We start from the raw sequence: 14081 nt of genomic DNA, 5'->3' as shown, positions 1-14081 counted from the left end.
CACGGAGCGTCCCTCGCCGACGCGAGCGGCAAAACACCGCCCCCCGTTGCTGGCGTCATGCCGCTGTACGGAAGGCTCAAGCCGTTCGAGGGAGATGGGTCCGCCTGGCAGATTTACGAGGAGCAAGTCTAGGCGTTCTTCCGGGCAAACGACACCACCGAGGCCAAACAGCGGGATATTTTGCTGGCCAGCGGCGGGACCCGCGTATTTAGCCTCTTGCTCGACCTTCTCAAGCCAGCCACGCCGCACGTTAAGACGCTGGATGTGCTGCTCGCCATATCGCGCTCGCATTCTAACCCAGCACCGTCCACACTAATGGAGCGTTTCCGCTTCAACAACCGGAGCCGCCGGGAAGGAAAGACCCTCGGGCAGTTCGTTGCTGCGTTACGAGGGTTAGCGAGTGCCTGCGCCTTCGGGGACCAACTGGACTCGCTGCTCCGGGACCGTTTCGTCTGCGGAATCAACAACCCCGCCGTGCAGACGCGACTCCTCGAGCTTCCCGACCCCTCGCTGGACGACGCCGTGAAGGCAGCGCTGGCAATGAAAGCTGCCGCCAAGGACGCCGGCGAGATTTCCCGAGCGACTGGCTCACCGTCGGCGGAAGCCGCGGTCAACAAGTTGGCGACAAAAAGCAGTACTTTCGCCACCACACACCATAGTACCACCACAGTACCTGCGGTCGCTGTGGTGGCGCCCACTTCCCCTCACAGTGCCAATTTTCTCGAGCACAATGCTTTACGTGCGGGAAAACTGGGCACCTGGCACGTGTATACCGAAGGGGAAGGACGAACAGTAAGCAGCAGCCTGATTCAAGCCCAGGTACCACACAAGCCCGTGGCCAGGGTAGCCGTCGCAAGCGTATGCGGCGGTGGCATGCGGCAGCAGGCTAAAGTTCTTCCGCGGCCGGGCTCCACGTCGTGACCGAGGACCCGCCGATTTTCGACATGTGGCACACAGGCTTTGTACTGTCGTCTGTGCCGCCGTATATGCTGACCGTCGAAATCTGCGGGCACCCCATTTTAATGGAGCTGGACGCAGGGGCCAGCGTGTCTGTAATGGCCGGGAAACTTTTCAAGCGTACTTTCCCCGGCTTGTCCGTCGAAGCTTCGGGCGTGATGCTGCGCAGCTACTCCGGGCAACTCTCCCAGGTCCAAGGTCAGGCACAGGTCAGCGTTCGCTTTGACGACAGGAAGGCAACCCTTCCCCTTTACTTAACGAAGATGTCGTCGCCGACGCTGCTGGGCCGAAACTGGATTCATGCACTGGGCGTTCGTCTGCCACAGTACCAGGAAGCCAGCCTGCATGTGGTGCAAGACGTCCCCAGCCTCCTGACCAAGTTCAATTCCCCTTTCCAGCCAGGGGTGGGCACATTTGCCGGCACAATGGTTGGCATTCATGTACCTGAGGGAGCCCGGCTACGTTTTTTCAAGCCTCGCCCACTGCCGTTCGCCCTGAAGGACGGGGTCACCCAGGAGCTGCTACAGTTACAGCGTGAGGGCATCCTGGTACCTGTCAAGACATCTGAATGGGCCGTTCCCATCGTTCCAGTCCGCAAGCGAGACGGCAGTGTCAGGATCTATGGGGATCTTAAGGTTACCATCAACCCCGTAGCTACCGTCGAGAAGTACCCGCTGCCCCGGATTGAAGATCTCTGGTCAGCATTGTCCGGTGGACAGAAGTTTACCAAGCTCGACCTCAGAGATGCTTACCAGCAGCTGGTGCGCCAGAATGCCTCTCGGAAGTATGTCACAATATCCACAACTTTGGGGCTCTTTCAGTACACGCGCTTACCGTTTGGCGTGGCCTCGGCCGCAGCCATATTCCAGAAGGAGATGGACAACCTCTTCAGGGGCATGAGGCACATGGCGGTGTACTTGGATGACATCCTGGTTAGTGACAGCGACGACGGCGACCACCTGCAGAACCTGCACAACGTCCTGGCACGACTGCAGGACGCCGGCCTCAAGCTCAAGCTGCAAAAGTGCGTTTTCCTAGCCCCCAGCGTTGAGTACTTGGGACATGTCATTTCCCAGGCAGGCTTGGCCCCGGCTCCCCGCAAAGTTGATGCTGTGCTCAAGGCACCTAAGCCCCAGAACAAGAAAGAGCTTCAGAGCTACCTGGGCCTCATGAACTTCTACAGGCGTTTTCTGCAGAACCTGTCGCAGCATCTACAACCGCTCCATCTTCTGCTTCGAGATGGTCAACAATGGGTCTGGAAGAAGGAGCAGGACCAGGCCTTCCAGCGCAGCAAGGAGCTAATCACCAAGGCTCCAGTGCTGGTGCACTTCGATCCTGCTAAGCCTGTTGTCCTTACCGTAGATGCCTCGCCGTACGGTGTCGGAGCCGTCCTGGCACACCGGGACAAAGATGGCCAGGAACGTCCTGCTTCGCTTGCTTCTCGACGGCTTTATGCTGCAGAACAACGTTACAGCGAGCTGGACAAGGAAGGTTTGGCCCTCATGTTCGGTGTCGAACGCTTTCATCAGTATCTCTGGGGCCGCAAGTTCGAGGCGGTCACGGACCACAAGCCGCTGTTGGGGCTGCTGGGGCCTCACAAGGCAGTTCCTGTGCAGGCATCACCTCGAGTGGTACGCTGGGCCTTGAGGCTGGCAGCTTACAGTTCCCGGCTGGTTTACCGTCCAGGAAAGGACCTGGGACCTGCTGATGCCCTCAGCCGCCTGCCCCTGCCAGAGGTGCCTGATGCTGTTCCAGAACCTGCTGAAGTGTTCATGCTGGAACACGCCTACCTGGGGGGGGCTCTCCAGATCTGCGGTATCTCAAGCGACCAGCCGGGACCCAGTTCTGTCTCAGGTGGCCCAGGCGCTGTCCCGTGGATAGGAATTGGTGCAGCAGGCCTATAGCCACAAGGTCGCTGAGCTGAGCTTGCAGCAGGGCTGCCTACTGTGGGGTTCTAGGGTGGTGATCCCACAAAGTCTCCGGTCCAGGTTCCTGCAGGTGCTGCACGTGGGTCATCCTGGCGTAGAAAAGACCAAGATGGTGGCCCGGTCCCATGTTTGGTGGCCTGGCCTGGACCAGCACATCGCTCACTTCGTGCAAGCTGCCAAATCAGCCAGGAGGATCAGCGAGCATCGCGCCATGTGGAAATCACCCCCTGGCCGTTCCCGCAGAGACCCTGGTCCCGCCTACATGTGGAATTTGGGGAACCCTTCAAGGGCCATTACGTCCTGGTGGTGGTGGTGGACGCCTTCTCGAAGTGGGTGGAGGTTCTACCAGTCACCACTCTATCAGCAGGCGCGACCATTGCAGCGTTACGACAGGTCTTCGCCGCCCAGGGGTTGCTGGATGTCATCGTGTCCGACAATGGTCCTGGTTTCGCGAGCGCAGAGTTCCTGGCCTGGCTGACGAAAAACGGAATCCACCGGATGATGGTTCCACCGTACCACCCTGCTTCAAATGGTGCAGCCGAGCGGGTGGTGCGAACCATCAAAGACAAGCTCAAGAAGAGCCAGACTGGGGATTTCCGGACGCAGATTGCCCGGATACTATTTCAGTACCGGACAAGGCCCCACGATGTGACTGGCCGTGCCCCCTGTGAGCTCCCGCTGGGTCGGATGGTGAAGACACCCTTAGACGTCTTGCATCCGGACCTCCAATCCAAAGTGCTCTTGAAGCAGCTGAAGCAGAAGCTGGCTGCTGACGAAGGGTGCCGTCCCGGGCATTCGCCAGAGTCGGGAGCTCCAGTTTTCGCCAGGAACTTCATCCTGGCCCACTCTGGTCTGCCGGACAGGTGGTGTCTCCTGCCAGCGCCTCGTCGCTGCTCGTGCGCCTGCCAGACGGGGCCTTGTGGCACCGGCACGCCGACCATGTCAGGCCTCGCCTCGGGACTTGGCCAGCGCCCTTGACTGCCACTCCTGAGTCCCAGCCCGCAGGAGGACTAGCGGCAGCACCAGTCGCTTCCAGCGGAGCACCACCCACCTCGGATGCAGCAACCATAGCCAGTGGTGCGGCACCCGATGGACCGGTGTCGAGCCCAGCACCACTCACGAGGCCGACCACTACGGACCCTCCGCTTGGAGCGAGGCTGGCTCAGGCAGCACCCGGCGTTGCCACACCGTACCTGTCAACACCGGTGCCCAGGCGGAGTACTCGACGGCGGAGGCCACCGGACCGTTACTCGCCTGGATAGCAGGCAGAGTCGGATACTATTTCAGGCAGAGGCAGAGGCAGAGCCTCATATTCTGAACGTGGACGTTTGTTTTTTTATTTACCAACAAACTGGGGGTAAGGGGTGTAGCAAGCATGTGACGCCCCCTCAGGCATATAGTTCGTTCGCCGCTAGGCTCGGTGGCCTGCTAAGCTCGGCAGGCAACATTGTTCACCGCACCACAATAAACACCGACGAGCACGGCTGCTCGGCGGTCAGTCATCGTTCAGCACTACCACGCTGCGGAGCGTCCGTCATACGGAGAGTGCCTCGAGCCCTCCCTTGTTCACGACCCCGGGTGGATCGTGACAGAACTGTCGAAAAACCGAAATACGTGACCTCAGGCCTCTCGCATTCCCTTGGAATATGGAGGTACTTCTGACATCATTCCGGAACGATCGATGTTGCTGTCGGTGAGCCATGATCCTGCTGTAGAAGTTCTCAAGCACTGGACTTCTGAAGACTTGCTAGAACCGGATTTATGGCATCCAGCACTTGCAACGCACTTCGAGCGGTCGGTGTCTGTAGCTTGTCCAGAAGAACACAATAGCACTCACCAGAGAGCTGATCATGACAACAATTTGTTGATCTCGGTCCGTCAGTTGATCAGGAACAGTCGAAGTGTCCCTTGCTGTAGAAGCCTGATTTCGCTCACTAGGAGCATGTAGCCTCGGGAATGCAGGCCAAGCGTCAGCAGCAGGGCTGTTCGTTGTACCTTTGTCATTTGAGCTGACTGCGTTTGGCCTGGGCGGAGGAGTGGGTGGTAATATACGTGGCTGGTGCTTTGCAGAGGCTTCGGATGTTCGTGATTTGACGTCGGCGACGCGATCTTCACCGCCTAACAGATGTTGCTGCTTCTCGGTGAGACGAGTGGTATCTAACCATTTTGCTCAATATTGCCATTTCCTTACGAATCAAAGGGCATTCCTTCGAGGATGCATCGTGAGGGCCGCCGCAGTTTGTGCACTTCAGCACACTGGCCTCGCACGCGTTAGTGGTGTGGGGCCCAGCGCTGCGAGAACAAACGGTAGTGTTCTTGCACACCGTGCTGACATGCCCAAACTTCATGCACTTCCAGCACTGCAGTGGTTTTGCTATGAAGGGGCGAACTGCGTGTCAGAAGTGGCCCACTTTTGCGTGCGATGGTAGGGATTTGCCTTTAAATATGATTTTGACACACCGTGACGTGCCGAGACGAAACGCATTCGTGATGGTGTTTTCTGTAGCTGGCTTGATTGAGATCGACAGATCGGAGTCTACAATGGCCTCGTCAACATCGTAAATTACGCCGACAGTGACTTGTTTGCGCAGCAGAATATGAGGGCGGATTTCATTCCGTCAAGTTCCGTGACATAGCGCAAAAAATCTAACGCAGCCGCGTGTTCTACGTCAATTGCTAGGACGTTCTTACGGGTGTTCACTCTACTGTCTTTAATTTCATTCGAAACCAGTGCCTCTAGGTGTGAAGACACGGCTTGCCTGTTGAGGTGGCTCAGGTTTTCAATAGCGAGAACTAGCGCGAACAGGATGGTGACCTCCTCGGTATTCCGCGAAGATATCACGGTGGACTCACTTGAATTCGAGGATGCGCTCAGAAACCTTCGCTTTGCTTTACGACTCCGCAACAGCTAGACGGTGTCGTCACAGGAAGCTTCACTGCTGACATAGTACTGCATGGTGTCGTCGCTGTCAGTGTCCCTATCGGTGCCGTTGCGCTTCCTGGAGGCAACCGCCACGGGCACTGCCGAGTCCGGCGTACGCGTGTGAGACCATCTCCATCGCGGTTAAGGAGGAAGCAGCAGTTCACTGGCAAAGTCTAAGAAATCCACAAAATAAGTAGAGCTGGAAGACCCAGCCTTCTACCTGAAAGGCACTTCGTCTTCGCCACGATTAAATCCGCACAGTATGATTACACTACAATTACGAAAGAAGCTCGACGTCAACAGAATGACTATGGCGGTGCGACGACCACGAGACGACGAGAGTGCGATCACGCTAGTGAGGAGATGACACTTATAAGGCGACCGCATCGCGATGATGGCATGACTGTGAAGCAATGATGGCGTGTTGATGGCGGCATGACACGAGTATGATGACAAAGCTGTAATGGCGGCAATCCAACTACCGCGATGGCGTTATCACCCCGAACACATACCTAGTAGATTAAGCTATTAGACAACTTCGACCCCTGGGTCGGAGTACACGGCATGACAATGATGGAATGATGAGAGTCAGATCACGAAGCTGGAAGAATGATCCTTGAATGACCACGATGACGTTAATAAGGTGGTCTAAGAACGAATGCATGATGACTCTGTGATGGCGACGGCATCACGAATGTCGGGTGACAAAGCTTTAATTACGAAGCAACCGACCACGAGCCCATGCCTAGTGGTTGAATGTATTAGACAACTTGGTGCACTGGGTCGGGGTAGAAGGCAAGACGACGACGGCATGACAAAAGTAGTTTATAACGTAGTTAGGTTGAGGACAATAGAACAACCACAACGACACCACTACGCGAAGCATAAACATAGTAGCCCGAACAGGTGGGCAACTTCACCCACTCGATCGATCGACAGACAGACAGACAGACAGACAGACAGACAGACAGACAGACAGACAGACAGACAGACAGACAGACAGACAGACAGACAGACAGACAGACAGACAGACAGACAGACAGACAGACAGACAGACAGACAGACAGACAGACAGACAGACAGACAGACAGACAGACAGACAGACAGACAGACAGACAGACAGACAGACAGACAGACAGACAGACAGACAGACAGACAGACAGACAGACAGACAGACAGACAGACAGACAGACAGACAGACAGACAGACAGACAGACAGACAGACAGACAGACAGACAGACAGACAGACAGACAGACAGACAGACAGACAGACAGACAGACAGACAGACAGACAGACAGACAGACAGACAGACAGACAGACAGACAGACAGACAGACAGACAGACAGACAGACAGACAGACAGACAGACAGACAGACAGACAGACAGACAGACAGACAGACAGACAGACAGACAGACAGACAGACAGACAGACAGACAGACAGACAGACAGACAGACAGACAGACAGACAGACAGACAGACAGACAGACAGACAGACAGACAGACAGACAGACAGACAGACAGACAGACAGACAGACAGACAGACAGACAGACAGACAGACAGACAGACAGACAGACAGACAGACAGACAGACAGACAGACAGACAGACAGACAGACAGACAGACAGACAGACAGACAGACAGACAGACAGACAGACAGACAGACAGACAGACAGACAGACAGACAGACAGACAGACAGACAGACAGACAGACAGACAGACAGACAGACAGACAGACAGACAGACAGACAGACAGACAGACAGACAGACAGACAGACAGACAGACAGACAGACAGACAGACAGACAGACAGACAGACAGACAGACAGACAGACAGACAGACAGACAGACAGACAGACAGACAGACAGACAGACAGACAGACAGACAGACAGACAGACAGACAGACAGACAGACAGACAGACAGACAGACAGACAGACAGACAGACAGACAGACAGACAGACAGACAGACAGACAGACAGACAGACAGACAGACAGACAGACAGACAGACAGACAGACAGACAGACAGACAGACAGACAGACAGACAGACAGACAGACAGACAGACAGACAGACAGACAGACAGACAGACAGACAGACAGGCAGACAGACAGACAGACAGACAGACAGACAGACAGACAGACAGACAGACAGACAGACAGACAGACAGACAGACAGACAGACAGACAGACAGACAGACAGACAGACAGACAGACAGACAGACAGACAGACAGACAGACAGACAGACAGACAGACAGACAGACAGACAGACAGACAGACAGACAGACAGACAGACAGACAGACAGACAGACAGACAGACAGACAGACAGACAGACAGACAGACAGACAGACAGACAGACAGACAGACAGACAGACAGACAGACAGACAGACAGACAGACAGACAGACAGACAGAGACGTGTTTGTGTTCCAATCGCACGGAAGGATTCACAGAGGAATCTATGCTAACAATTCAGGTTAGACAGATTTAAATGCTGGAGGTAATTCCAATACAGCTATGCGTACCCTCAGAAGTCATATCTTGCTGGGCTAGTGTACGGTGTCCCCCTGTACTTAGATTTAGGTGCACGTTAAAGAACCCCAGGTGGTCGAAATTTCCGGAGTCCCCCACTACGGCGTGCCTCATAATCAGAAAGTGGTTTTGGCACGTAAAACCCCATAATTTAAATGTGATCGCTGAGCGCAAGCGAGGAAGGAAGGGAACAAGGGGAGGGCCAACTTTCGACTGCTTATTCTATATTGTATAACATTTAATATATCCCTGCAAAGGAATGCACAGCATGCAGAACAGCATCAATCGCGCAACACCCTAGTCCCAGCCAGCTATCGGAAAACGTTCGTTCTTCTTGCAGAAGTAAAACTGATGTGTCGCTAATACAAGATGAACCTCGCTTTTAATGTGAAACGCCCCTAAGGGTTCACTTGCCGTGGCGTCCCTGCTTCTTCCTAGATTCCGTATCTTGCTCAGTCGTGGCTTACATAGGTGTATATTGCAGTGCTTGGGAAAATGTGCTCCGCCTTTGCCTCATGTTCCCGCGCACGCTCATTTACGCATCGCCCAGTCTGTGCGACATATGTCTTGCCGCAAGACAGCAGAAACTCACACACGACACCGGTAGCACGTTCTGTATACGTCTTGGCATGTGTTTTATAACAACCACCTGTCTTGCTCCAATTAGAAACAATGCCTGTTCACAGCTGGTAGACCTTGCGTGGCGCAGAGAATACGACTGGCACCCCATGTCTGTCTGCAACATTCTTTAAGTTGTGGATTACACGGTGCATATAAGGTAAGAGCTCCAGCCTCACCGTTGGCGCACCCCTTGTTTCCTTCCTTTGTTCCTCGTTTGCGCCAAGCGATCATATTTATGGTCTGCTGAGCAATACGCACATCCTGCCAGCTTGTGCTACCGTTTATTGGCTCCTATAGTAGCCATGGTAGTAGCTATCGGTGCAGGGTTTTTCCAACGAAGCACCGTATCTCTCACATCGCACGAAAATGTATCCGAGTGTCAATTGTCAGAACGTCAGCGAAGAAGCTGCTGTGAAACGCTAATCGCACCAAAGCAAGGAGGACACACATAAAGCGCCAAAACGACTCCATGGTCCAGACGCAGGAACAACGTCCTGCAGCATGTGCGGCGCACGCTGCAGCTCAACGCCGGGTGCGCCCAGACGCGGCGATGCAGAAGCAGGAGGCCGAGGTTAGGAGACATAACTAACAAAACCCTGTAGTTCAAAAGCACGAAGCGAACGCAAATCGTGCCGGCTGTGAGCACGCCGCAGTACATGAACGCAAGGCCGACACAAGGAGAGAATGCCGACAAGAACCTCTAGTTCTATCCGATGCTACTCGTGGTCACCGAGTTTTTTCTGTCCATATGTGTCTGCACAGCTCACGTCACGCGTGTTTACTTAGCCAGCTTAAGCTTACTTCCTGTGATGCATGCTGAAGCTAAAGCTACGAGCCTTACTTCGCGTAATATTCTGTAATGTAGCTATCACATTCATTGTTTCGCCCTTATGACAATATTGTGACTTTTTATAGTGGTCAAGTGAATGAAATGGCCCAGCGGTCTGATTCGAATGCAGGACATCTAGCAGAGAATCCTCATAATGTAACCGCTGCGCCGTTGACGCTTTTCTCCCATAATTGCGTGCCACATAATCAGATCGTAGTTTCGACATGGCAAATCCACGAAATTATTCAAAATAATTAACACGTCTTCATTCGTGAAAATGGGGGCCGATCCCAAAGACGTGCACTAAAAACGTCGCAGTTTCACCTGGAAGGCGAAGCATCGATTGTGATTGCAAATTAATGTACTACTATACGAAGTGAGGATAGTAGCTTTATCGGCGGTATAAACGTGGAAAATTCGCTTACTAACTGAATGAACAAGTATGGTGCGGCACGCACAAGCAAACACGAACACATCGCACTCGATGAGCGCGGACACTCTCTGTGAAAGCGCTGCTGCGCAAGCGCGACAGCAGCCGTGAGCGAAGTGACATTCGTGCAGTCTATCGCTTAAACGCAACACAGTACGCACAAAGGGGTGAGCCGTCTGCAGATCCCTTACATGATACGGCGCGCATGACCGTGGGCGGACTTGCAAAGCACGCACATGTTGGCGGAGACGAAGCCGCCCCCTCGCCTCCCTCCCGCACCTCCCCCTTCCCTCGATCGTCAGTTCCTCGATCGTCAGTTCCCTTTGCATCCGGTCGCGAAATGCGCAGTGGCTGCCGAAGAGCAAAGCCGCCCCGTCCTCTCTACTTGCCATCACCCCAACCCCCACCCTGGGTTTGCGCGCGACGGAAGACGGCGCGTTTACTCACCGCTTTCTCCTTCGCGCGCGCCAGGGTGAGCCGCGATCGACGGCTTCCCTTGTCTGCTTTCACTCGCACGTACAGCAACGACGTGTGGCGACCACAAAAAATGCGCCTCCAGTGTCCATATACTTGCTATCGCAATTCCGTCCGAGGTACCTCCTGCTAACCTCAGGTAAGGCGGGATGCGATAAACAACCGCGTTCAGTGAATCTGCCCCTATCTCATCCCGAACTCGCTCAGACAGAGGTTGCGTTTCATTGAATTCAACTGGAGCTTGAATCACCTTGGAACTTTTTTTAACGTGACTACTCCATGCATGCAGAGATGATGGATTCCTCAGACTTTGCTCTACAAATAACAAGTTAAAGTTTAGTGCTCGCTATTTTCTTTCGTACTACCTCATAATTATTTGTTTCTAGATCGCGCGGCCATGTGCCCATTTAACAAGTGCCTTTCTGCTGCGGGAGCCGTGCTGTCCTTAAAAAACTTTACTATCCACGGAGTCAATCGTAACGTTGTGCTCGAACGAGACACCATCCAGGAAGGACTGCGTCGCTGACAGTCGCGCAACCGGAGCTCCGGCTTCCTATAACATAAATCAGGGCTGAAGTGAATGAGTAGTGGCTGTTAGTTTAAATCTAAAGTATTAGTGCTTGTTTAATCTGAAAGTGAGTTCGGGTATTCACTTGTCTCATTCGCCTACTTCCCTGTGTTGTTTACGTGTTTTAGGAAATATGGTACACAGCAGGTTGATGGTCCATCCTCAAGGTAATTACCATGCACTTCTCTCTGCCGTATGCCCTGTGTTCCGTTTTCGTTTAGGTATAGCGACAAAGCGCTAGGCAAAAGCGGCCTATGAGAGTTCCCGAGTTTCACTATTTTCCCTACGTCCCCGATTCGCTACATCGAGCAATCGCGCCTTCATTCGTACTCCCACTAAAGCAATTATACGGAAAAAGATTCCTTATAAATACTTATTTGGCGCTGATACAAAAGAGGGACTCACCTTTAGCAATGCACCGCTCGACACACATTAGAAGGAAGATGATGCTTGCTTGATTGAATGTGGTCATGCTTTTTGTAGAATATGATAGCTGTTGACATAAAAGAAGGCAAAAACGTGGAAACATGCGAGTGAGATATCCTAAAACGTATGTTTGAAATATGCAAGAAATTTAGAATCACGAGCAATTGGGAGAGCTTTAGACGCAGCTAATCACAAGAAAATTCCATGGCAGCAATACTGCGCTTTTTGCGATCGACCAGTTTGTTCACGTCTATGACGTAAGCGTTCTTGTTTTTTTCCACATTTTCTATACTTTTCTCCTTTTCGACCCAAATTCGCTTACACCAGTGCTAGGTAGCAAACCAGAAATTTTCTTCTGCTTAACTTGTGATGCCTTTGCTCCCTTTCAATTTCTCTTTTGAGAACAATCGCTGTTTGGCGGATTGGTTTATTAAACATCATAAATCGAAAGGGGGCAAAAAATAGAGAAAATACTGACGAAATATAGCAATGAAGCTGTATATTTGGAAGTGAAAAGAAAGTTCGTGCTTTTCACATGCGCTGAACAAAAAAGCACGACAAGGCTAAAACGCGCTTCATCAGAGCTAATAAACTCATTAAATAAGTCTTTCGAGTACCTGTTCCCACCTTTTCTCAAGTTCAGAAGTGTGTTACAAACGCAATCGCACAACCTCTATGCCTGACTAGAAACCCTCCTTCGCCTTTGTGCGAAGGTGTGCCAAACTTCTTAATATCATACTTTCTACAATTAAAGGGAGCTGGAGCGCCAGTGCTGTTGTCCGTCCACTCTACATGTTTTTACAGTGAAGCTGTTAGCCTCTAGTGGGTCGAGATGTTCCGTGTCCTCGTGCGATGTTTTGCTCACAGAAAAGCAAACGGCAGCTCAAGAGGTTTTATGTTTGAGTTTCCCCGTAACAGAATCGTGTTTTGTCCTATATATGAATTACAATCCGGTGCTATCATGTCTGCAGGTTGTGCGTAAGTTGTATGTTACAAATGTTCAGGCGCATGTTACGTTCTGAAATTCAATTACTGTAGTAACGCACTTTGCCTAGGCGGAGGGCCAGCAAGAACGAGCAGGTAGCGCTGAAAAAGGGCTTTGTGTTTCAGCTTCGGTGTAACAGTTTTATTTTTCCTCGTATCGCTCCAGCCTCCTGCTGCAAGGCAAGCAGCAGAAGAAGAAGAAGAAAGAGCACGGAACAAGCGTTTCTACCGACGCCCCTGCGTGTTCCACGTCGGGGACGTCCACCTCTCACGCCATGGCGCCTACAGCGTCGTGGACTCCCTCGAAGGCCCACGTCTTCGATGTTGTTGTCCCTACGGGGAATGGTCCCGAGACCGTCGTCGACGCGACGGCCTCAATAGTTGGCCTCTCTGAGGTCTACTGCGTTCAGCACATGGGAGGCCTCAACTTCCAAGTCACCGTCAAGAGCATGGCTTCCATGTCTCTAATCGTCGATGCTGGCTGCCTCGTCATCGGTGGCGAGCGTTGTCCCGTCGTTCCCGTCGGCCCGCAGGTAACCAACGTAACCTGCCTCTTTTTGCCGTCCTTCGTCCCGAACGAAGTCCTCGTCCAGGCACTATCACCATACGGCAAGGTTCTGTCTGTCAACGCTGGTCTTATGAGCGGACGACGTGGCGTGCTCACGGGCACACGCTTCGTGCGTATGGAAATGAGCACCACAACCCCGGTCCCAAATTATCTGCGTGTCTCTGGCCATCGTGTGACGTTTGACTACCGTGGCTTGCAACGCGTGTGTCGTCGGTGCGGTTCCAGCGACCACTACCGTGCGCAGTGCACCGCAGCGTTCTGTGGCCGTTGTGGCGTCCATGGCCACGAAAGCGACGGATGTGACCGTCCTTGTCGGCGTTGCGGGGATAGTCACCCTACGGTCGCGTGCCCTGTGCGGCGTTCATACTCAGACGCTGCTGCTGGAGCCTTTCCCCCCTTACCGCCGGCGTCAACTGCGGTTGCGACTGCGCGTGACGCCGTAACCAAAGAAATTGCACTGACGCCGCATGAAACACGGTCAAGAAATGAAAAAGAAGAGGCATGCAGTTCGAGAAGTCACAACGCGCCATCTTCACCGGCCTCCTCTACTGAAAAAGAAGACCGTGACGTGGCGGATCGCAACACGCCATGTTCGCTGGCCTTCCAAGCAGCGAACGACACGCGTGCTGTGGCCGAAAGCGCCTCCACTTCGGCTGCTACCATCACTCCTCCTGATCGCAGCAAAGATTTAAACGCAGATGAAACACCTGACCATGCGATTACTACAGTCGATACACCCGCGAAATCTGCTGTGGCTTCATCCGCCTCAATTGCATCTCCTGCAACGGCGCAACCATTACATCTGAATGAGCCTCCAGCTGCCGAAGTTGTCGGCGAAGATGAA

At 53.1% G+C, this 14081-nt stretch overlaps 1 protein-coding gene across 3 annotated transcripts in view; it reads right to left on the bottom strand.

The window, feature by feature from the left end:
• Positions 1-14081, bottom strand: part of LOC129385672 (uncharacterized) — a 135740-nt gene that overhangs the window by 104004 nt on the left and 17655 nt on the right. For all 3 annotated transcript variants that reach the window (XM_055072561.2, XM_055072562.2, XM_055072563.2), the window contains exon 2: positions 11665-11752. In XM_055072561.2, coding sequence (XP_054928536.1) covers positions 11665-11731 — 67 coding nt within the window. In that variant the 5' untranslated portion in view covers positions 11732-11752. The remainder of the gene's footprint in view (positions 1-11664; positions 11753-14081) is intronic.

This window comes from Dermacentor andersoni, chromosome 7 (assembly GCF_023375885.2).
Source record: "Dermacentor andersoni chromosome 7, qqDerAnde1_hic_scaffold, whole genome shotgun sequence".
In the NCBI taxonomy this organism is placed as follows: domain Eukaryota; kingdom Metazoa; phylum Arthropoda; class Arachnida; order Ixodida; family Ixodidae; genus Dermacentor; species Dermacentor andersoni.
This window is presented reverse-complemented; position numbering and strand designations above follow the sequence as displayed.